The following is a 22,662-nucleotide window of genomic DNA, read 5'->3' on the forward strand; positions in this document are numbered from 1 at the left end:
AATTCTTTATGATTTGCCTTTTTTTCATTTAATTAAGTACAATTCATAAGATGAAAGTGTTTAGCTAAATTGTTGATGTTGATTTTTGTTTATTAATTGGTTTCAATTTGATTATGTTATTGATTTATTTTCATTTGTATTAACAATTATAAAAATTTAGTTTCAATTGATTTGATTTGATTATTGTACTTATTGTTTAATTTGATATTTTACTCTGAAATAATTAATATTTTACCGAGAAATATATTAAAGAGCATAACAATTTAATTGCGTTGATTTAATTGTAAATCGAGAAGTTCAATTAGTTAACTAATTGTAAAATTATATGAAAATTGATCATTTATCCAATTTGTTAGTTTATTGTTTCCTTAATTATTATCATTGTTATACTATCAAGATTGACCAATTAAATAATAATCAAATTGTTTCATCGTAATTATTAAATTGCTACTATGCAGATTGACTCATATTAATTGTAAAACAAATTTAATTACTTATGGTTAAATCTTGATAGTTAATTCATTTAATCACAAAGGTTAACAATGAAATTGTAATAAATAATTAACAAGGAAATGAAGATCACAAATAAAGTTAATTGTAACAAATTGTATGCTTACTCTGCGGTATTGATTAACTAATCAGTAAACTTGATTCAAAAAAAGGTTAATTAATCATGTTCATCATAATCAAACAATCAACATATTGATAACAATGTAATTTACAATTTACTAATTATTGTTTGATTATTTCATTTCAAATTTGATTAGCAAGTAGTGAAACAAATTAGTGGTTACAATTAGTTAACAGATTAATGATTAGATGATTAAAATACCCTTTTAACTTTTTGATTAACTATTTGATTAGTCAAATAATGTCACTCAACAATTTAACATTCAACTAATCACTGAATATAATTAACAATCAAATCTTTAAATGATTTTGTAAAAATAAATCTCAATTCAATGTTATCATTTTTAAATGTTTCTTAATAACAATTAATCAACATCATGAGAGTTAATTGTCAACCCTTTAAATTACTTATACAATTGTTTCTTATATTATTATCATTAATTGATCACCAGCAATTAGTTAACTGTGCTCCTAAATCAACCACATCAGATAATCAACAAACTAAATCACAAACAATTAAAAAATCAGAATCTGATTTTGATCCTGGATCAATATTTGCTTCATTTTGTAAGTTTATTAAATTGTTGGAAACTTTTTAAACTTAATTTAGTTAATTAGTTTAAAATTAAATTCTAATTGTTTGGATAATTGTTTTCCAGTTCCAACATTTGAAGATGTTGCTCAAGAATTTAATTTCTTTGGTAAGTAATCAATTAAATTGATAGAAAATCTTTCCAATCAACAATCATCAAATTGTCACTTGATTGTAACAATTAAATTACTTTTTTCTAATTAAAAAGGTTTTCCAATTCTATCTGGACCAACATCAAAAGGTAGTATTTTTAAATAATTACAATCAACTAATTGTCTTAATTAATCTTCAATTTTTCCCCAACAATTTGTAAATCAGCTCCTGAATCTCATGGTTCCAATGATAATCACAATCAAGGTAAATATTGTGAATACCTTTACAATTTAGCAACAATTTGATAGCAATTTAATTTACAACAGATCATCAAAATCACCCAGTGGCTAGATTACATGTAGTTAGTAAGTGATTAACTAAATCCAATTAGTGATCAACAATCAACAATTTTAATTTTTATCTCAATCAATTTTACCTTTGTTAATTTAGATGATGAAATCCCAAACGGTAATAATAATAAAACAATTTAAATCCAGTTAATTAAATTTAATACAAACAAATTGACTTGTGGTGAAATAATTGATTATCATTAACAATCAATCTCTCCCTTAATCAACAATCAACAGCAACTCATCTTGCAGCAAAAGATATCAAAGGTAATATCAATCAAAGAAACTTTAATCAATGTTAATTGTCATTTAATATAATCAACTAACCTTTTAAATTGTGATTTTCTCATTTCCAATAAAATCAAAAAGGGGCATTGGCTGAATTGCACATGAGTCCAGGTAATCAATTGATTGTGAACATTGAGAAAACTGGTTAAATTGCTAATCAATTGATTTTTTCCATAATTTTCCTTCAATCAACTTTAACAATTAAGACATTACACTTCATAAGCACACAGCTAAAGGTAAATTGTATTGATTTCAATGTGAAACCATCACACTGACCCTAATTGTCTTAATTAGTTATCGGACGAGGACATTTAATGAAGGAAAGTGATGGATCAACACACTTTGTCCAAGGTAAATTTCTGACAATTAGTTAATCCAGTTGAATGATTTTGATGGAAAAATCTTTTTAAATCAGATTACAATCAGTTTCCATTCCCAATGATGTCCTTTCACCATCCAGTCCATAGACACTTATTAATTTTACATGGTAAGTTAATCGACTTCATTTAAATTGTTTTACCTTCTAACTAATTAAAGACTCAAATTTAACCAATTAACAGGTAACATGGCTCATCATGATAATAAAACTCACCATGAACCAGCTAAAGGTAAAATATTAACCATTTGATTGAACTTAATTAACTCTCCTTAATCTAATTAGGTGGTCATAATAGTAAACCAGAAGAGTGGACATTGGATCATATGTTAAGTAAGAAGAGCAACTAATTAGTTGATACATTTACTTAATTACAATTACAATTGTTTAGGTTTCATTAAATCAAAGAGACCATTACAATTACATGATACCAGTATACCTCATGGTAGGTTAATCAATTGAAAAGTAAAATATTATAACTAATTGCAATTAAAACTTTCAATTAGATGATCTTATCAATTCACATTCAGAGATGAATAAAAAATGGACACAACAAGAGGTTTATGGTAATAATTGTTTAACTAATTTTACCTTTAATTTGGTTGTAAATTAATTTCCTACTTTTAATTGTGATTAAGCATTGATACATTTACTGGAGAAACTATTTAAGAGTAAAGAAATGGTCGAAGGTAATTAACTAATTGATAGATAATCATGATTGTCAACCGATTAACTTTTAATTTTGTCTCTTTTAAGGTGATTTTAGTTGGGATAATTTTGTTCGTAATGCTTTGTAAGTATTAATAGTTGATTAACAAGATAATCTGATTGATTGATTGATTGTTAACTAGACCTTGGCCTGGACCATTAGCATCTAAATGGCAATCTCTATGTTTAGAGCCTGGATTAACACTTCAACAATTACAATCTCAAATTTGTAATCCAATTGAACCTAAAGATAAACAGAATTGGTGCCCACCAAGTTGTACGACAAGATCAGTAGAAACTGGTCATTCTAGTGATGGTCAAGCGGCTATTGATTCAGCCAAGTTATCATCTCTATCAAATGAACTGAAAATAGAGTCACCAAAGGTTTCCAAAAGTGGCCAAGGTAGATTGATTACCAGAATTAAGGAATCACCAGGGGAACAATTTAAACAACAGTATTCAACTTTGACCACAAGATCGACATTGGTACCAGAGAAATCGGATTATCTGTTCGATATCGATGGTTCATCAGATTCTTCGCAATCGGATGAAGTTGAATCAATTGAAGCTTTAGAAAATAGTGATGGACCTAATGATGGAATGACAACACCGACAACTATTTTCGATGATACTGATTATCCCTCTTCTCAGAATAATAAGGATAAATCATCTCTCCCTGGTTCTAATGAACAATCAGGTAAGAAGATGGCCACAGTCTCTTCACTGGATCGAGAATTAGATTCGAAATCTTCTGATTCAGATTCAGATTCTGATTCGCTGTTCATTCAACCCGTTATTGCACCGATGGTTGTAGCGCCAGTAGTAGTGAGCTCTATTGGTGATATGGATGAAGAATCGACCAATGTTTCACCATCGGGTTCGAATGGTTTAACCAAAATCGAATCAGCAAGTGACAAAAATTTATCCAGTAAACAAGATTCACTTCCGACTCCAGCGGGATTGAAAAGTTCTAGTGACTTTGTGAATGAAAAAGACGCTACATCATCAACTATAAACACACCAAATCAATCAAGTGTAATTGGATCAGCACCAAGTATTAATAGATCATCACAAAGAGCAAAAAGTGATAATGTTAACTCAACACCAACTCGAAAACTTTCGAGCTCCTCACAATCAACTAAATCAAATTCTGATGAATTTGATTCAGTGTTTAATTTTGCTTCATTCAACCAATTCTTTATGCCAATTGAATCAGAATCGTTACCTTCACCCTCAGTTACCAAATCAACCGACCATCAATCATCGGTGGTCAATCTAAATGGCCAATCAACAAAAGTGCCGAAATTTCCATTGGGTACTTCAGCTCCAATAACTTCAAAATCTAAAGAGACCAAAATGTCCCCAAGTGTAACTGATACCAGGTCGAAACCTTTATCTTCGATCTCTAGTGTTTCTGAATTGAATAGTTCGCCAAGTGTTGTGCCATCTTCGACTCTATTTCCAGCAGATTCACTGAAACCTTCGAATCTAAAGTTAGGTACATCAGAATCTAATCGAGTATCTAAACTTTCTCCTACCATGGATACTTTGGAATCTGATTCGAAGAGACCAATGACAACCACAAGTTCAATTGACACGGGAAAATTAACGACACCAAAGCAATCGATGGAAAGTCCGCTTTCAGGAGAAAAAGCTTCATCATCAAATTTACAAGAAGAACAATTAAACGATCAAATCGTTGATTCCACAATAATGGCTGGTGCTTTATCCGCAGCATCAGGAATGGTTATAGCAAATGCACCCAACGTCGCAATGTCATCACCGCAATCATCAAGTTTGGTTGCTGAATCTTTGAATCTATCGAATGATAAATCCAAAGGATCAGTTGCTACAAAAAACGATAGTAAATTAGATTTTCAAAAATCGAAAAATGAGCAATCATTGCCTATTAAGAATACAAGCAATCTAATGAATAGTAACCCAACTGTAGTTGAAGAATCAAATGGAGCACTGGATAAACTAAACAAAGCTTCACCGAAAAACTTTGATGGTACGATTTCACCTTCCAAAGAAAATCAAGTGCCCAAAACCCCGAAACCATCTGAGATACTTGCATCAGAATCGAACCAACCAGATGCGAATGTTGAACTGAACGTTGCATCATTAAATACGTTTGTTGTGCCCATCGAAACCCAGGAATCGAGTGTTAAAAATGTGAATGCTTCAGTTCCTAACGATATAAACAGCAAGTCTGACAAAATAAAAGACTCGTTGCTTGATTCAGTCAGATCGACTTCAGATTCGAACGATAGATCATTAGAGCAGGATAACGTTGCAGAAAATGGTTCGAAAGAGAATACAAAACAAAATGATGGAAAAATTCATCATTTGTTGGGCGTAAAAGGATCCATGGATAAATCTGATAACGATAAGAATGATGATTCAGTTCCATCGTCTTCTTTATATATTCAACCCATAGTAACACCAATCGTATCAACACCATTGATCGTTTCTACCACTGATCTCGATTCAAAGGATCAAGAGACCATAGACAAATCACCATCAACATTAACCGCAAATGATTCCGATAAAAGTGAAACTTCAAGTGATAAGCAAAAAGATTCAACTACTGATGCAATTAAAGCCGATCTAGTCTCGAATGATAAGTCGTTAGAAAAAGTTAACAATATGAGTACCAATTCTACTTCTGTGAAATCCACAGGAGATGAAGTGAAAGATTCGGACAGACAGAAATCTACTTCTGAAGAAGATTCTGGAAGATCTTCTGATCGTAAAAAGACACCAGAGAAAATCCAAAATGAGACATCGCAACAAAATTCTCAAAGTATTGATTCTACGATAAATTCTGGTATTCTAGCATCAGGAATACTCCTGGAAAATGAATCACCGATCATCGCATCACCTTCTTCGAGTCCAATGTCAACACAAAAAACTACGAAAAAAGCTTCTGAAAATGTGAACGACAACGCAAATGTGACCGGAATGAAATCAACAAATGATAAATTTACTAATATTCCAGCTGAAAATATGACAACGAAGTCTTCCAATTCTTCCGAGTTATCGAGTGAAAGTGGATCCATGGATCAATCTGATAATAACCAAGATGAAGAATCAGTTCCATCATCATCTCTACATATTCAACCCATAGTAACACCAATAATATCATCACCATTGATCGTTTCAACTACTGATCTCGATTCTACCGATCAAGAGTCCATAGATAAATCACCATCAACATCGACCACCTCTGATAAATCTGAAACTTCAAGTAATAAGAAAAAAGACTCAACTACTGATGCAATCAAAACAGATCAAGTCTCGAATGATAAGTCGTTGGAGCAAAGAAACAATGTTACAACGAAAGGATCGAAAAACGGAGATAAAACACAAAATGAAACACAGAATAGAACAATAGAAGATTCAATGAAAATTTCCGATAACCATTTGGTGTCAGCACCAGAAAAGAATCAAACTCTACAACCTGATTCGGATCAACCAGATTCTGATGTAGTGTTTAATGTCGGCTCTCTAAATACAGTTATTGTTCCCGGTGGAATAGACAGTGTCAAAGGTGTGAATGTAGAAAAGGGCAACGATATGAGTACCAACTCTACTTCTGTGAAATCCACAGGAGATAAAGTGAATGATTCGGACAGACAGAAATCTACTTCTGAAGAAGATTTTGAAAGATCTTTTGATCGTAAAAAGACACCAGAGAAAACCAAAAGTGAAACATCGCAACAAAATTCTCAAAGTATTGATTCTACGATAAATTCTGGTATTCTAGCATCAGGAATACTACTAGAAAATGGATCACCGATCATCGCATCACCTTCTTCGAGTCCAATGTCGACACAAAATACTGCAAAAAACGCTTCTGAATATGTGAACGACATCTCAAATGTGACCGGAATCAAATCAACAAATGATAAATTTTCTAATATTCCAACAGAAAATTCTGATACTAAATCTGCAAATTCACAGTTATCCAGTGTAAATGGATCCCTGAATAAATATGATAACGATAAGAATGAAGAATCAGTTCCATCTTCATCCCTACATATTCAACCCATAGTATCACCAATTGTATCAACTCCATTGATTGTTTCTACCACTGATCTCGATTCTACCAACGAAAAGATTATTGATAAATCGCCATCAAAATTACCTATTACAAAAGATTCTGATAAAATTGATTCGATGATCGCTAATCAAGGACCAGATGAATTGGATCTCAAAAAAATACCAGAAGCTTCTGAACGAATGATAGAAAACAGCACAAGAATAGGTGGATCAACAATTTCTTCCAAATCAAACGAAAAACCTCAAATTTCTGAATCGATACAATTTTCGAATTCAACTTTGAACCAATTAGAGTCAAGAGCATCTACAAATGTCGCATCACTTAATCAACTTGTCGTTCCAATTGAAATTGAAGGATCGCCAGGTATTGGCAATGAGACGAACAATTCAAAATCTTCAACGAAAACTAATTCGTCAATAGCCAATCTATCACCAACATCCATTCAATCAGTGACAACAAACCAAACGACTTTACAGTCACTTATCAAAGATTCGGATAAAAGAAACAAAGAAAATTCTATAGTTTCAAGTTCTATGGTCGATGTTACTCCAATTCAATCGAGTTTATCACAGATAATTCAAACAGAATCAACGAGCCCGAAGACGAATGAATCGCTAAATCCAGAAAAAGCAGACCGAACGCTAATTCTATCAAGTGAGCTTGACACAATCGACACCACAAAGCCCGACAAAGCAGAAATTTACAACAACAAGACCTCAACTCTACCGGAAGTAAGTAAAACAACATCGGCATCGAATGTCAGAGGTTCCTCTCCTTCTGTACAAGCATCGGGCCCAACAAGGAAACAGAACAAGTCAATAACTCAAACTACTCCGAAAATGATATCTACCTCTTCATTTCCCTTATATTCAACAAGAAATCTGACCGCAGCACCTTCATTACCCACAACAACATCAGCACCATTATCAACATCAACCACAACTTCGAAATCTAAAACAAAAGCTAAAGTAACAAATCCTTTCTCATATCAATTCAACTATCCATTTGGCTTACAGTTTAATAATCCAATTCAGCCAACAACTTCTGTACCATTGAAAAATGTTCAATCGTATTCAGAGAAAACTGCCACACCGACTAATCAGAAAACGGTGACAACTCCATTGTTGAAGATGACAACACCTTCTCTAGATGTGTCAGTAACAGAATCACCGATAGCAAACTCAGAATCCACCGATAAAACTCTTACTGTGTTTAGCACCGATTCTTCGTCCCCACAATCATCCGTGCCTCTTAAGAACTCAACAAACGACTCACCGAATATTTCAACTTCTACTTTCATAGCTACACCTTCATTCACATCTCTGAGTTTAGAACAAAATAAGCAAAATTCTGCTGTGGAAAAAGGTAAAGATGACATGAGTGTTTCAACTCTAGAAATTAGTCAAATACCACAATTTTCAAGTGAATCTCATACAAAAAATACCAATTCGAGTAGAATAGAGATGAGTGGCTCGAATAAAAGTTCATCGGATGAAATAAATTCGAAATTTAAAGCGAATGGATCAATAAGTGATGTGCCGAATGGAGTACCGGAAGGTTCGAGCCCAAAAAGCGGTATAGACGCCATTTTACCAACAGATAATCAAGGCTCATCAGAAATTCACCAACCTGATTCGAATCAGTCAGAATTGAGTTTAGAATCGAACGTTGCTTCGTTAAATACGTTCGTTGTGCCCATAGAAACCCAAGAGTCATCTACGAGTGTCAAAGATGTTAATGGATCACCTCCTAACGATACTCAAATTTCAATCTCTCAAGCAAAAACTTCAAGGAAAGAAATCAAAGATTCGTCTCTTGCTTCGGTCAAATCGACTTCAGATTCGAATGTTTCTAATATTCCAACTGAAAATATGAAAACGAAGTCTTCCAATTCTTCCGAGTTATCGAGTGCAAGTGGATCCATGGATCAATCTGATAACAATGAAGATAAAGATTCAGTTTCATCATCATCTCTACATATTCAACCCATAGTAACACCAATTGTATCAACACCATTGATCGTTTCTACCACTGATCTCGATTCTACCGATCAAGAGTCCATAGATAAATCACCATCAACATCGATGACAAAAGGTTCCGATAAAAGTGAAACTTCAAGTAATAAGAAAAAAGATTCAACTACTGATGCAATCAAAACAGGTCTAGTCTCGAATGATGTGAAGTTGGAGCAAAGAAACAATGTTACAACGAAAGGATCGAAAAACGAAGATAAAACACAAAATGAAACACAGAATAAAACAATAGAAGATTCAATGAAAAACTCTGATAAGCATTTGGTGTCACCGCCAGAAAAGAATCAAACTCTACAACCTGATTCGGATCAACCAGATTCTGATGTAGTGTTTAATGTCGGCTCTTTGAATACAGTTATTGTTCCTAATGAAACCAACCGTGTCAAAGGTGTGAATGTAGAAAAGGGCAACGAAATGAGTACCAACTCAACTTCTCTGAAATCTAATGGAGGCAATTCGGAAACTCATTCGATTATGAATAACTCGACCTCAGAAGAAACGAATACAGAGGACGAAGAAAATTGTGATGAGTCTACCGATGAAGAAACGACAACAATCGGTGCAATCGAAACTCATCAACCGACTAAAGTTTCAGAACAAAAAGATCAAAAAGGTTCTTCGAATGTTCAACCATCGCAACAAAATTCTCAAACTATCGGTTCTACAATAAATTCTGGTATTCTAGCATCAGGAATACTTCTGGAAAATGAATCACCTTCTTTGAGTCAAATGTCGACAAGTAATTTGCAAAAAGCTCCTGTGAGTGAAAACAATAATTCGACCATGACCGGAATGAACTCAACAATTGATAAAGTTCCTAATATTCCTACGGAAAATACTGATATGAAATCTTCAAATTCTTCCGAGTTATCGCTTGTAAATGGATCCATAGATAACAATCAAGACAGAGATTCAGTTCCATCGTCATCTCTACATATTCAACCCATAGTAACACCAATAGTGTCAACACCATTGGTGTTATCTACGTCACCATCAGAGATTTCAAGAGAAGCATCTGATAACAATGAGAGTACCTATGCATTAGATCAGAATCAAGACAACTTAGGATCAGAAACTGCAGCTAAATCCGATATTGTTACTGATTCGGTCAACAACTCATCCAAATCCACAAACTCAAAGCCAGAGTTTAAAGCAAATGATACATTGAATAAAACTCCAAAAGATTCAGATAAGTCGAAAACTCTACAATCTGATTCAAATAAAGCACTTAATGTTGCATCTCTAACTACGTTTGTTTCACCAGAACAAACTGAAGGACCGTCGATAAGTGTCGAGAATGTAACAAAATCTCCTGCAGCAGAGACTTCAAATGACAAGGGCAAATTTTCAGCCCCTGATGCGATCAAGCCAGATTTAATTTCGCACGATAAGTCGTTAGAGAAAGTTAACGTTACAACAGAAGGATTGGAAAAAGAAAATACAAAGAAAAATGATACAGAGAACGAGACAACTGAAGATTCAACGGAAAATGTAAATAATCATTTGATTTCAACATCGAAAAATAATCAGAGTCAAGTATCAAATTCTATGAAAGATTCAAACCAACCAGACTCGGATGTAGAACTGAACATTGCATCATTAAATACATTTGTTGTGCCCACAGAAACCCAAGAGTCATCTACAAGTGTCAAAGATGTTAATGGATCACTTCCTAACGATACTCAAATTTCAAACTCTCAAGCAAAAACTACAAGTGACGTAGTAAAAGATTCACCACTTGATTCTGTTAAATCGACTTCAAATAATAAGCCATTAGAGCAAATCAACACTACCAAGAAAAAATCGACAATAGAAAATACAAAGCAAAATGATACACAGAATAAAACAACTGAAAGTTCAATGAAATATTCCGACAGCCATTTGGTCTCAGCACCAGGAAACAATAAAGAAGAGAGAGCAGAGAAAACTCTACAACCTGCTTCGAATCAATCAGACTCTGGTGTAGTGTTTAATGTCGACTCTTTAAATACATTTATCGTTCCTGATAAAGTCAAAGGTTCGTCTAATATGGTCAAAGATGTGAACAACAATGAATCAACACCAAACAATACGAGTACAATTGTTGTTTCCGGTGGAATAGACAGTGTCAAAGGTGTAAATGTAGAAAAAGAAAACGATATGAGTACCAATTCCTCTTCTGTGAAATCCACAGGAGATAAAGTGAAAGATTCGGACAGACAGAAATCTACTTCTGAAGAAGATGCTGGAAGATCTTCTGATCGTGAAAAGACACCAGAGAAAACCAAAAGTGAAACATCGCAACAAAATTCTCAAAGTATTGATTCTACGATAAATTCTGGTATTCTAGCATCAGGAATACTCCTTGAAAATGAATCACCGATCATCGCATCCCCTTCATCGAGTCCAATGTCGACACAAAAACTGCGAAAAAAATGTCTGAAAATGTGAACGACAACTCAAATGTGACCGGAGCGAAATCAACAAATGATAAATTTTCTAATATTCCAACTGAAAATATGACAACGAAGTCTTCAATTCTTCCGAGTTATCGAGTGCAAATGGGTCCATGGATCAATCTGATAACAATGAAGATAAAGATTCAGTTCCATCATCATCTCTAAACATTCAACCCATAGTAACACCAATAATATCATCACCATTGATCATTTCTACCACTGATCTCGATTCTACCGATCAAGAGTCCATAGATAAATCACCATCAACATCGACCACCTCCGACAAAAGTGAAACTTCAAGTAATAAGAAAAAAGACTCAACTACTGATGCAATCAAAACAGGTCTAGTCTCGAATGATAATTCGTTGGAGCAAAGAAACAATGTTACAACGAAAGGATCGAAAAACGAAGATAAAACACAAAATGAAACACAGAATAGAACAATAGAAGATTCAGTGAAAAACTTCGATAACCATTTGGTCTCAGCACCAGAAAAGAATCAAACTCTAAAACCTGATTCGGATCAACCAGATTCTGATGTAGTGTTTAATGTCGGCTCTCTAAATACAGTTATCGTTCCTGATGAAGTCAAAGGTTCGTCGAATATGGTCAAAGATGTGAATAAAACAACACCAAACAATACGAGTCCTAATACAGAAAAAATTAGAACTAATAATGTAAATGAGTTGAAAAATAATTCTTCGCTGGCTGATTCTAAACCGGAAGTAGTAGACTCACTCGATATTGATTTGATGAACGATAATATTACAAAACTTCATCACTAGAGCTCTCGAGAAAATTAGCAAAAAATAACACGATTATGAATGAATCAGGAATGACAGTATCAGATGCTAATAAGTCACAGAAATCCGCAATATCATCACTTCCAATCAGGTCTGATTCTAATCAATCAGACTCAACCACAGTACTAAACGGAATATCACTTAGTCATTTCATCACACCAGAACTCCCAACGAATGGGTCGAAAATCTCATCAGCTAAATTGTCCACTGATCAATCGCCTACGGTCACGGTGTCAGGTAAAGATAAAGGTAAGTCGAACTCAGAAACAAATGATTTTGGAGCCAATCAATCAGAAATAGAAACATCTAAATCAGCATTCGATAACAATTCGAGTCTTGAACAATCATCTGATTCAGTGTCTTTAAATGCTCAACCCAAAATCTCACCAATAATAGTACCACAAATTGACACAAATACTGAAGCAGTTAATCAAGAATCAGTATTAGTCTCACCAAAAACATTGACTTCTAATGGGTTGAAAAATTTCCAACCATTTATAAGTGTCGATAATGCAAATATTTCTAAAGTTATTCCTGAGGCCAAAAGTGACAACAATACAAACCAGTCACTGATAACTGAATCATCAGGAAATTCATCAGAAAATAAGATCACAAGTAATTCAATTCTCACCAGTTTGGAAACCACACAGCCACAATTTACCAGCGAGTCACAAATTGTTCAGCTTGACACTTACAATCCAGACTCGATTCCTTTGAATGGTAAAACATCCAATCAAACTGAATCGGTCAACAAACCACAGGAAGTTAAGGTATCGAATGTTAATCAACCAGAAACTCGTCGAGAGTCAATCGATAGCGGGTCAACAATCGCCCCATCAATAGATTTTGATGAAAGTAAAAAAGCTTCGATGAATTCGGAATCGCCAATTAATATGTTAGATAATTTGAATTCCCTGAAAAATGTTGATAGTAATTCAACTAACGATTCAACGAAAACAGTAGTGGCTTCATCGCCCGTTAGATCAATTGACCTACAAAACTCAAAGTCTAGCGACCAAACAGTAGACGCAACATTAGCTACAAGTGCATTGACATCGACCTTGACCAATGGTCAACCTGTTGTTGAAAAAGAATTGAAAAATCAACAGAAAAGCTCAAGTGATTTGGACAATCGAACAGCTAAACAACAAAAACAACCTATAAGTGAAACCGAAAACAATGAAAATGTTCAATCGACTATTGTTATATCGTCTGTACCAACGGAAAACTCGAGTGTAATTGAGAAGAAACCAATGATTGAAGCAAATGAAACGTCAGAGACTTCGAAAAACAAAGACCAAAATCATGTTGTTTCAACATTGGAAATTAATCAAGTACCACAATTTTCGAGTGAATCTCATACAATTAACTTCGATTTGAGTGGAAAAGATTCACCTTCATCGTCAACTACCAAGAAAAAATCGACAATAGAAAATACAAAGAAAAATGATACACAGAATAAAACAACTGAAGATTCAATGAAAAACTTCGATAACCATTTGGTCTCAGCACCAGAAAAGAATCAAACTCTACAACCTGATTCGAATCAATCAGACTCTGGTGCAGTGTTTAATGTCGGCTCTCTAAATATAGTTACTGTTCCTGATGAGATTAAAGGTGCGTCAATTATGGTTAAAGATGTAAATGAATCAACACCAAACAATACGAGTTCTAATACAGACAAAACAAGTACAGTTACTGTTCCCGGTGGAATAGACAGTGTCAAAGGTGTAAATGTAGAAAAAGACAACGATATGAGTACCAATTCCTCTTCTGTGAAATCCACAGGAGATAAAGTGAAAGATTCGGACAGACATAAATCTACTTCTGAAGAAGATTCTGGAAGATCTTCTGATCGTAAAAAGACACTGGAGAAAATCCAAAATGAAACATCGAAACAAAATTCTCAAATTATTGATTCTACGATAAATTCTGGTATTCTAGCATCAGGAATACTACTAGAAAATGGATCACCGATCATCGCATCACCTTCTTCGAGTCCAATGTCGACACAAAAAACTGCGAAAAAAATGTCTGAAAATGTGAACGACAACTCAAATGTGACCGGAATGAAATCAACAAATGATAAATTTTCTAATATTCCAACTGAAAATATGACAACGAAGTCTTCCAATTCTTCAAATGCTTCCGAGTTATCGAGTGAAAGTGGACCCACGGATCAATCTGATAACAATGAAGATAAAGATTCAGTTCCATCATCATCTCTAAACATTCAACCCATAGTAACACCAATAATATCATCACCATTGATCATTTCTACCACTGATCTCGATTCTACCGATCAAGAGTCCATAGATAAATCACCATCAAAATTAATCGCAAAAGATTCCGATAAAACTAAAACTTCAATTGACAAGAAAAAAGATTCAACTAATGATGCAATTAATCTAGTTCGAACGATAGGTCGTTAGAAAAAGTAAACGTTACTACAAAAGGATTGAAAAACGACACAGAGAAAGATGGCATTCAGAATAAAACGATAAAAGATTCAATAAAAGGCCCCGATTATCATTTGGTATCAGTCTCAGAAAATAATACAGCATTCGCACCTGATTCGAATCAATCAGACTCTGGAGTAGTGTTTAATGTCGGCTCTCTAAATACAGTTATTGTTCCTGATGAAACCAACCGAGTCAAAGATGTTAATGCAGAGAAAGACAACGAAATGAGAACCAACTCAACTTCATTGAAATCTACAGGAAATTCGGAGACTCATCCGATTATGAATAACTCTACCTCGGAAGAAACGCCTACAGAGGATGAAGAAAATTGTGATGAATCTGCCGATGAAGAAACGACAACAATCAGTGCAATAGAAACTCATCAACCAACTAAAGTTACAGAACAAAAAGATCAAAGTGGTTCGTCCAATGTTCAAACATCGCATCAAAATTCTCAAACTATTGGTTCTACGATAAATTTTGGCATTAATCAATCAGATTCAGGTGTAGAATTGAATGTTGCATCAGCAAATGCGTTCGTTTGCCCATTGAGACAAAAGAATCGTCTACAAGTGTCAAGACCTAAATGGATCAGCACCTAAACATACAAATGCTGATAAGACTACGAGTAATCTTGCGATGACCACTATGGGTGGCAAAGCAAAAGAGTCCACACCTGATTCAGTTGGTTCAACTCAACCTAAAAAAGATGGAATATTGGAACGAATGAATGTTGGAACTAAAGAAAACGCAAATGAAGATGTGAATCGGAATGATACCCCAAATGGAAAATTAGAAGGTTCAACGAAATTTGATTCTAATCAAATAGATTCAAGTGTCGGGTTGAATGTTGCATCATTGAATACGATTGTCGTACCTGAGGTACAAAAAGATTATCAAATTAACAATGATTCAACTTCATTGAAATCTAATGGAGGCAATACGGAAACTCATTCGATTATGAATAACTCGACCTCGGAAGAATCGACTACAGAGGATGAAGAAAATTGTGAAGAATCTGCAGATGAAGAAACGACAACAATCAGTGCAATCGAAACTCATCAACCGACTAAAGTTTCAGAACAAAAAGATCAAAAAGGTTCTTCGAATGTTCAACCATCGCAACAAAATTCTCAAACTATCGGTTCTACAATAAATTCTGGTATTCTAGCATCAGGAATACTTCTGGAAAATGAATCACCTTCTTTGAGTCAAATGTCGACAAGTAATTTGCAAAAAGCTCCTGTGAGTGAAAACAATAATTGACCATGACCGAATGAACTCAACAATTGATAAAGTTCTAATATTCCTACGGAAAATACTGATATGAAATCTTCAAATTCTTCCGAGTTATCGCTTGTAAATGGATCCATAGATAACAATCAAGACAGAGATTCAGTTCTATCGTCATCTCTACATATTCAACCCATAGTAACACCAATAGTGTCAACACCATTGGTGTTATCTACGTCACCATCAGAGATTTCAAGAGAAGCATCTGATAACAATGAGAGTACCTATGCATTAGATCAGAATCAAGACAACTTAGGATCAGAAACTGCAGCTAAATCCGATATTGTTACTGATTCGGTCAACAACTCATCCAAATCCACAAACTCAAAGCCAGAGTTTAAAGCAAATGATACATTGAATAAAACTCAAAAGATTCAGATAAGTCGAAAACTCTACAATCTGATTCCAGTATAGAGCTCAATGTCGCATCTCTAAATACTTTTGTTATACCAGAACAAACTGAAGGGTCATCAGCAGTAAAAAACATCACAAGCTCACCTACATCAGTGAATTTAAGTGATAAGACCAAAGAATCAGCTCCTGATGGGATCAAATCAGATTCAGTCTCGAACAAGGCATCGTTAGAGCAAATCAACACTACAACGAATAAATCGGCAACAGAAAATACAAAGCAAAATGATACACAAAATCATAATTTGTCGAGCGTAAAAGGATCCGTGGATAAATCTAATAATGGTAACAGTCAAGATGAAGGTCCAGTTCCATCATCATCTCTACACATTCAACCCATAGTAACACCAATAGTGTCAACACCCTTGATTGTTTCCTCTACCGGCATCGATTCTACCGATCGAGAGTCCATAGACAAATCACCATCAACATCGATGACAAAAGATTCCGATAAAACTGAAACTTCAAGTGACAAGAAAAAAGATTCAACTACTGATGCAATAAAATCCACTCTAATCTCGAACGATAAGCCGTTAGAAAAAGGTAACGTTACCACGAAAGGACTAAAAAACGATACAGAGGATAGAAAAACAGAAGATTCAGTTAAAAACTCTGATAACCATTTGATTTCAACATCGAAAAATAATCAGAGTCAAGTATCAAATTCTATGAAAGATTCAAACCAACCAGACTCGGGTGTAGAACTGAATGTTGCATCATTAAATACGTTTGTTGGGCCCATTGAAACCCAAGATTCGTCTTCGAGTGTTACAAATGTTAATGAACCAGTTCCTAATGATACAAAGACACACTCTGAAACGATAAAATCCCCACACTCAAAAGATACGAGTGACGAAATGAAAGACTCGTCCCTCGATTCGGTCAAATCAACTTCAGATTCAAATGAGAAACCAAAAGAAGAATTCAGCTTTACAACTAAAGGATCGAACAAAGAAAACACAAAGCAAAATGATACAACAAATAAAACACCAGAGAGTTCAGTAGAAAGTCCCGATAATTATTCGCCAGCATCAAAAAAGAATCAAACTCTAAAATCTGATTCGAATCAATCAGATTCTGGTGTAGTGTTTAATGTCGGTTCTTTAAACACTGTTATTGTTCCTGATGAAACCAAAGCATCGTCAATCAGTGTCAAAGATAAACTTGTATCAACCCCTACCGATCAGAGTCATGTTATAGAGGCAACTAAAAGTAATAAAGTAAATGAGTCGAAAACTAGTTCGTCAACGACTGATTCCAGCCCGAGAACAGTAGATTCGCACGACATTGGAACTTCATCAGATAGAATTACTGGAAATCCTGATGAGACCAAGCTTATCACCGAATCTGATGAGGAAGAAAAAGACAAATCAGAGCCAATATCAATTTCCGTGAGAAATGAATTAACATCGACTATTGTTATATCGTCTGTACCAACGGAAAACTCGAGTGTAATTGAGAAGAAACCAATGATTGAATCAAATGAAACGTCAGAGACTTCGAAGAAAAAAGACCAAAATTATGTTGTTTCAACATTGGAAATTAACCAAGTACCACAATTTTCAAGTGAATCTCATACAATTAACTTCGATTCGAGTGGAAAAGATTCACCTTCATCGTCAACTAATAAATCGTTGGATCAAATAAACGGAAAAGTTGAAACGAATGGACCATCAAATGATGTATCTAATAAAACATTGGAAAATGCAAACCAATTAGATTCAAATGTAGTGATTAATGGCTCATCTCTAAATACGGTTGTTTTGTCGGGAGAAACTGACAGACAAGCAATTAGTGTCAACGATTTTCATGTAACCTCAACGAATGCTATGAGTATAAACACAGGAAAATCTTCAGGAGATAAGGAGAAAGATTCGGAAACTCATTCGATTATGAATAACTCGACCTCAGAAGAAACGACTACAGAGGACGAAGAAAATTGTGATGAATCTGCTGATGAAGAAACGACAACAATCGGTGCAATAGAAACTCATCAACCGACTAAAGTTACTGAACAAAAAGATCAAAAGGTTCGTCCAATGTTCAAACATCACAACAAAATTCTCAAACTATCGGTTCTTCAATAAATTCTGGTATTCTAGCATCAGAATTAAACATTCAAGGTATTGATTCCTCTGCAACAAAATCGATGGGTTTTAGTTCATCAAATAATCAATCAGATGTTCCACATTCAGATAAATCAGTTATCGTTACTAATACACATCCGGTAATTGTCACTTCACCATCTGAACATCCAGAGCAGGAAAATAAAAATCAATCTCACCATCAAGAGCTGATAAATAATCATGATGATGATCACGACGAATCAGATGAGCCATGTGACCTGGAAGAAGAGGAAGATGAAACAACGACGATAATCACATCAGAACCATTTACCACAGAGTCGACAATCCGTTCAGATGAAATTAATCCACAAAATTTGGCTCACAATTCATTGAACACTCAACTATTACAATCAAGTATTCAAATTGATCAAATCAAAATGATTCCAGAAACTGATTCATTCAAGAAACATTTAACTGATTCACACGACGAACATGTTGCTTCAGATCATTCAAATCATTCGGAGGCTAAATCGTTCCCAGGTAAATTCACTCGGTAAATCAAAATTCCAGATAATATAAGTTTCTTTTCTCGTCAATCTTTTTTATCCTCAGGTCAAAAATTCATTAAACAATGTGCATGTAAACGGATAAGAGTCAAAGACGATAAAAGATGAAGGACAAAGTAACAAAGTTCGATAACTGAATTTAACTTCGGCAATCATTGGATAATATTAAGAAATAAAAATCTATTTTATTCACACTAATTGTCTCGTTTTAGAATTTCAAAGAAAAAGATCACTTTCACTATTTTCGATTAGTTTAGAATTCAAAGAGACGGGTATCCAAAGAATCACGAACTTTAAGGTCAATCGAAAGTTATCAAAGGTGAGAATTCTAAGTTATGTTCAGTCTTGCCGTTCTTTCGTACAAACTAATTCGTCTTTCGGTGATCAAGTCTAATTGTTCATCTAAATCATTTCAATAAAATTGATACATATTGTTATCATTTTCTGGTTGATAATATTGATCAATCGATAAGTAATATATTCCAATTTCTTATTAATCATCTTTTGCTTGTACAAATCAATTGTAATAATTTTCTTTTGATTAAAAACTATCAGGTTGGCCTAATTTTGAACATTCTAATTATAATTTGTTCTGTTATCAATTGAGAACTGCAATCAAGTATCAATCGGTGGTTTATAATAATTTCGACATCTTTCATAGAATACCTGTGGAAATAATAGTGGAATGGAAGAGAAAATTGATCAGAAAATTCGAATTAGAGAACAATCATAGGCTATCGATTTACTCACTTTTCTACTTCGATCTTTGACCACTTCTTCGACGTTGAGCTCTTTTTGGAAGGATCGTAACTATGAAAGAGAGAGAAAAAAAACCATCGAAAAAAGAAAATTAGATCAAAACAGTTACCATATACAGAGAGAAATTGTTTAGATTGTGATAGCCAATGGGTTTAATTGAGCTTAGAAATTGAGAGTAAACTTGTAAGAAATGAATTTCTCAGTGGTGAATAATCAACAATCTAAATTGTTGAAAGTGTTTTGATTATTTCAAATTAGCAGAAAGAAAATCAATCCATACTTTCATCTGCTCCTTCTTTAGCTGTTTGAATAGCTCAATGTTATCCTTTGAATCTTTCAATTGTTTCACTTTCTCTGTCACTGATGAAATGCATCTCCTAATGGCCTTTTCCCTGTTATTGTAAGATTCATTTAACTGTGAATAAAGAAAATAAAATTCATGAGTTTACAGAATTGAAACAAAAAATGAATCCAAATACAAACCAACCTGAAACCATAAATCTTTACAGTCTCTTGTCAATAGGGAAACATCATTCTTATGAGAATCAACTGAGATTGAATTATTCAGGGCATAGATAATATTGTCATCAATTTTTCTCATCTTCATGATGTGATCCTGAATGTAGAGAAAACAAGAAAAACAATTAAAGAATTAATTGACAAACAATTGATCAAAATAAAAGAAAAAAAAATAAACAATACAAAAGGTTAACCGGTAAACCTTTGAGAGATTAAGAAATGAACAAAAATTACCTGAAAGGCGAGTAAATCATCACAAGGAGTTAAATCAGTTCCACTTGTGGAAATCATGGATTAGAATTTAAACTAATTAAACAATTAAAGAAACACAATCAACACAAAAGAAGAAAAAACCAAAACAAACTCAAAAGAGAAAAGAAAACAAATTGAGAAAAAGAGAAAAAGTCAATCACATGGTTTGGATTCTATTCTATTGGATAACCAGTTGATGTTTCTCTCCACATGAGGACAGTTAATCTCTTTCTCTTTCTCTCTCTCTTAATCTCTTCTCCATCTAATCAAATTAATCTCATGTAGATTGAATTTTCTCTGTGATTAATTGTGTTCAATTACCTCCATTTGAAGGTTGGTGTTAATTGTTATCAAAGAGTAAAAAACAACAACAATGGATCATTACAATTGTTATCAAAATGTTGATTTTCTCAATTCAATAGTTTATCATGTTACGTGTGTTAATTGGTTACAATTTAATTTTCTAATCATCCTGTAGTTTTGTAGATTTACATGATTAATTTTGATTGATCAGTAATTTATTGTTTCGTTTTTATCTTCTATGTGTTGTTGATAACTGAGTGAAAATTAGTGAAAAATTATTGTAAATTAAACTTAACTGAGTTACAATTGTATTGGGATAATCAGTTAATGGAATCAAATCAATCCAATGGAAATTAAAATGTTAACTATCAGTGATAATTGGATTAACTTATTCATCTTCATTAATCAACAAATTTCTTCTTATATCTTAGAATTACTTGTTTAACAATTTACTACAATTGGTGCCACTAATCAATAGATAAAAAGTAAATTAATCCGATGGAGAATCAACAATCATTGTGAATTATCATCTTTCCAAATGATTAATCGATATAATTAACATTCAATAAGGAATCAAAGAGAGATCAAGTTAATTAATACATTATCTTAATTAACAACAACATAACAACAACAACAACAATCAAGTTAATTTGATAAACTGTTTCAAAAGGGAAATTGAAAATCTTGATCATCTCAATTGTGTCTCACTCACCAAAACTGACCAGGTAAAAAATACAAGGAAACAATTGAAATAATTATCATTATGTGTGCGACTACAATTAACATCAATCAAAATGTAATTACCTGGAAAAGGATACAATTGAAACGGTCCAAATTGAAAGCTTCGGCGAAAACTTCATCCATGTTAGCTGGATTCGCCATTGTCGCCATGGTTGAGGTCAGTTTCCAAAACGAACCCGATAATCCAGTTCCACCTTATCTCCTGATGATATTCAGCGTCAATACGATACTTTTGGTTTCGGTTCACATGTTGGCCTTAATGATATCAATTTGTATTCTACCAAGTTTAGAAGAGATTTGTCAAGCTAATCAATTCGGTAAAATTGATCCAACTTCATCTCCTCATGATGAGCTCAATATTTTCATTGAACTTTCATGGATTTTATCAAATGTTTTAGGTTTATTATTGTTTCTCATTGAATGTGTTATCTGTTGCTGGTTAAAATTCTGGGAAAATGGTTCACCCAGAGGTGAACCAGGTAAACGAGTCGCTCTTTCAGCGACAATTTTATTCATTCCTATTTTAATTACCTTCATCTATTTTGCTAATCACTTTTATCATTCTTTGGTTAAATATAATTTTGAACGATCAGCTTTACAATTAAAGGAAGTTGAAAATATTGCTCTTGATTTGAGAAGTGGTTTTCCTCATGACATTGCCAGATCAACTTCATTACAACCAAATTTTGCTCATTCCACCGTAATCATTATATAAAAACAATTGTATCGATCAAACAATTAAATATTTAATTCTAAATGTTTTCAATTAATTTCGTGTGTCGTCAGTTCAAATGAGAATCTCTCCTTACTTTGATTCTCTCTCTCTCTCTCTCTCTCTCATTTTCTCTTTTTAATTAGTCTCTTATCATTATAATAGTTTGACTCTGATCAGAGAATTAATTTAATCATCTAA

The 22,662-nt window shown here is 33.7% G+C and overlaps 5 protein-coding genes across 5 annotated transcripts; 4 read left to right on the plus strand and 1 right to left on the minus strand.

The window, feature by feature from the left end:
- Positions 1-784: 784 nt before the first annotated feature.
- LOC128396058 (uncharacterized) lies at positions 785-19,373 on the plus strand. The gene is made up of 22 exons (XM_053356579.1): positions 785-1,197; positions 1,290-1,331; positions 1,431-1,463; positions 1,541-1,579; positions 1,642-1,680; positions 1,766-1,783; positions 1,903-1,932; positions 2,035-2,064; positions 2,160-2,189; positions 2,248-2,304; positions 2,369-2,440; positions 2,514-2,561; positions 2,615-2,662; positions 2,721-2,774; positions 2,836-2,895; positions 2,968-3,018; positions 3,086-3,122; positions 3,181-11,562; positions 11,672-12,251; positions 12,347-15,259; positions 18,574-19,149; positions 19,222-19,373. Exons 1-20 carry the CDS (start codon positions 1,008-1,010, stop codon positions 14,807-14,809), a joined length of 12,303 nt encoding a protein of 4,100 aa, XP_053212554.1. The 5' UTR covers positions 785-1,007; the 3' UTR covers positions 14,810-15,259; positions 18,574-19,149; positions 19,222-19,373.
- LOC128395926 (uncharacterized) lies at positions 15,479-16,106 on the plus strand. The gene has a single exon (XM_053356421.1). It carries the CDS (start codon positions 15,479-15,481, stop codon positions 16,103-16,105), a length of 627 nt encoding a protein of 208 aa, XP_053212396.1. The 3' UTR covers position 16,106.
- On the plus strand, positions 16,166-18,630 carry LOC128396059 (dentin sialophosphoprotein-like). The gene is made up of 2 exons (XM_053356580.1): positions 16,166-16,514; positions 16,586-18,630. Exons 1-2 carry the CDS (start codon positions 16,166-16,168, stop codon positions 18,628-18,630), a joined length of 2,394 nt encoding a protein of 797 aa, XP_053212555.1.
- Positions 19,336-20,842, minus strand: LOC128395931 (protein MIX23-like). The gene is made up of 5 exons (XM_053356427.1): positions 20,688-20,842; positions 20,422-20,550; positions 20,215-20,349; positions 19,926-19,985; positions 19,336-19,841 (listed from the first exon to the last, which is right to left on the minus strand). Exons 1-5 carry the CDS (start codon positions 20,742-20,744, stop codon positions 19,791-19,793), a joined length of 432 nt encoding a protein of 143 aa, XP_053212402.1. The 5' UTR covers positions 20,745-20,842; the 3' UTR covers positions 19,336-19,790.
- A 108-nt stretch (positions 20,843-20,950) lies between these two features.
- Positions 20,951-22,506, plus strand: LOC128395923 (calcium release-activated calcium channel protein 1-like). The gene has a single exon (XM_053356417.1). It carries the CDS (start codon positions 21,772-21,774, stop codon positions 22,462-22,464), a length of 693 nt encoding a protein of 230 aa, XP_053212392.1. The 5' UTR covers positions 20,951-21,771; the 3' UTR covers positions 22,465-22,506.
- Positions 22,507-22,662: the final 156 nt, after the last annotated feature.

This window comes from Panonychus citri, unplaced genomic scaffold (genome assembly GCF_014898815.1).
Source record: "Panonychus citri isolate SS breed McGregor unplaced genomic scaffold, ASM1489881v1 Contig00142, whole genome shotgun sequence".
NCBI lineage: Eukaryota > Metazoa > Arthropoda > Arachnida > Trombidiformes > Tetranychidae > Panonychus > Panonychus citri.

Coding starts and splice junctions, on each gene's coding strand:
- LOC128396059 (XM_053356580.1), top strand. CDS start 16,166: ATGAAATCTTCAAATTCTTCCGAGTTATCGCTTGTAAATGGATCCATA. Junction 16,515..16,585: donor AACTCAAAAGATTCAGATAA/GTCGAAAACTCT, acceptor TTGTTATACCAG/AACAAACTGAAGGGTCATCA.
- LOC128395926 (XM_053356421.1), top strand. CDS start 15,479: ATGACCACTATGGGTGGCAAAGCAAAAGAGTCCACACCTGATTCAGTT.
- LOC128395931 (XM_053356427.1), bottom strand. CDS start 20,744: ATGATTTCCACAAGTGGAACTGATTTAACTCCTTGTGATGATTTACTC. Junction 20,551..20,687: donor ATGATTTACTCGCCTTTCAG/GTAATTTTTGTT, acceptor CTCTACATTCAG/GATCACATCATGAAGATGAG. Junction 19,842..19,925: donor TCAAAGATCGAAGTAGAAAA/GTGAGTAAATCG, acceptor TTATTTCCACAG/GTATTCTATGAAAGATGTCG.
- LOC128395923 (XM_053356417.1), top strand. CDS start 21,772: ATGTGTGCGACTACAATTAACATCAATCAAAATGTAATTACCTGGAAA.
- LOC128396058 (XM_053356579.1), top strand. CDS start 1,008: ATGAGAGTTAATTGTCAACCCTTTAAATTACTTATACAATTGTTTCTT. Junction 2,305..2,368: donor ATCAACACACTTTGTCCAAG/GTAAATTTCTGA, acceptor TTTTTAAATCAG/ATTACAATCAGTTTCCATTC. Junction 2,562..2,614: donor TCACCATGAACCAGCTAAAG/GTAAAATATTAA, acceptor TAATCTAATTAG/GTGGTCATAATAGTAAACCA.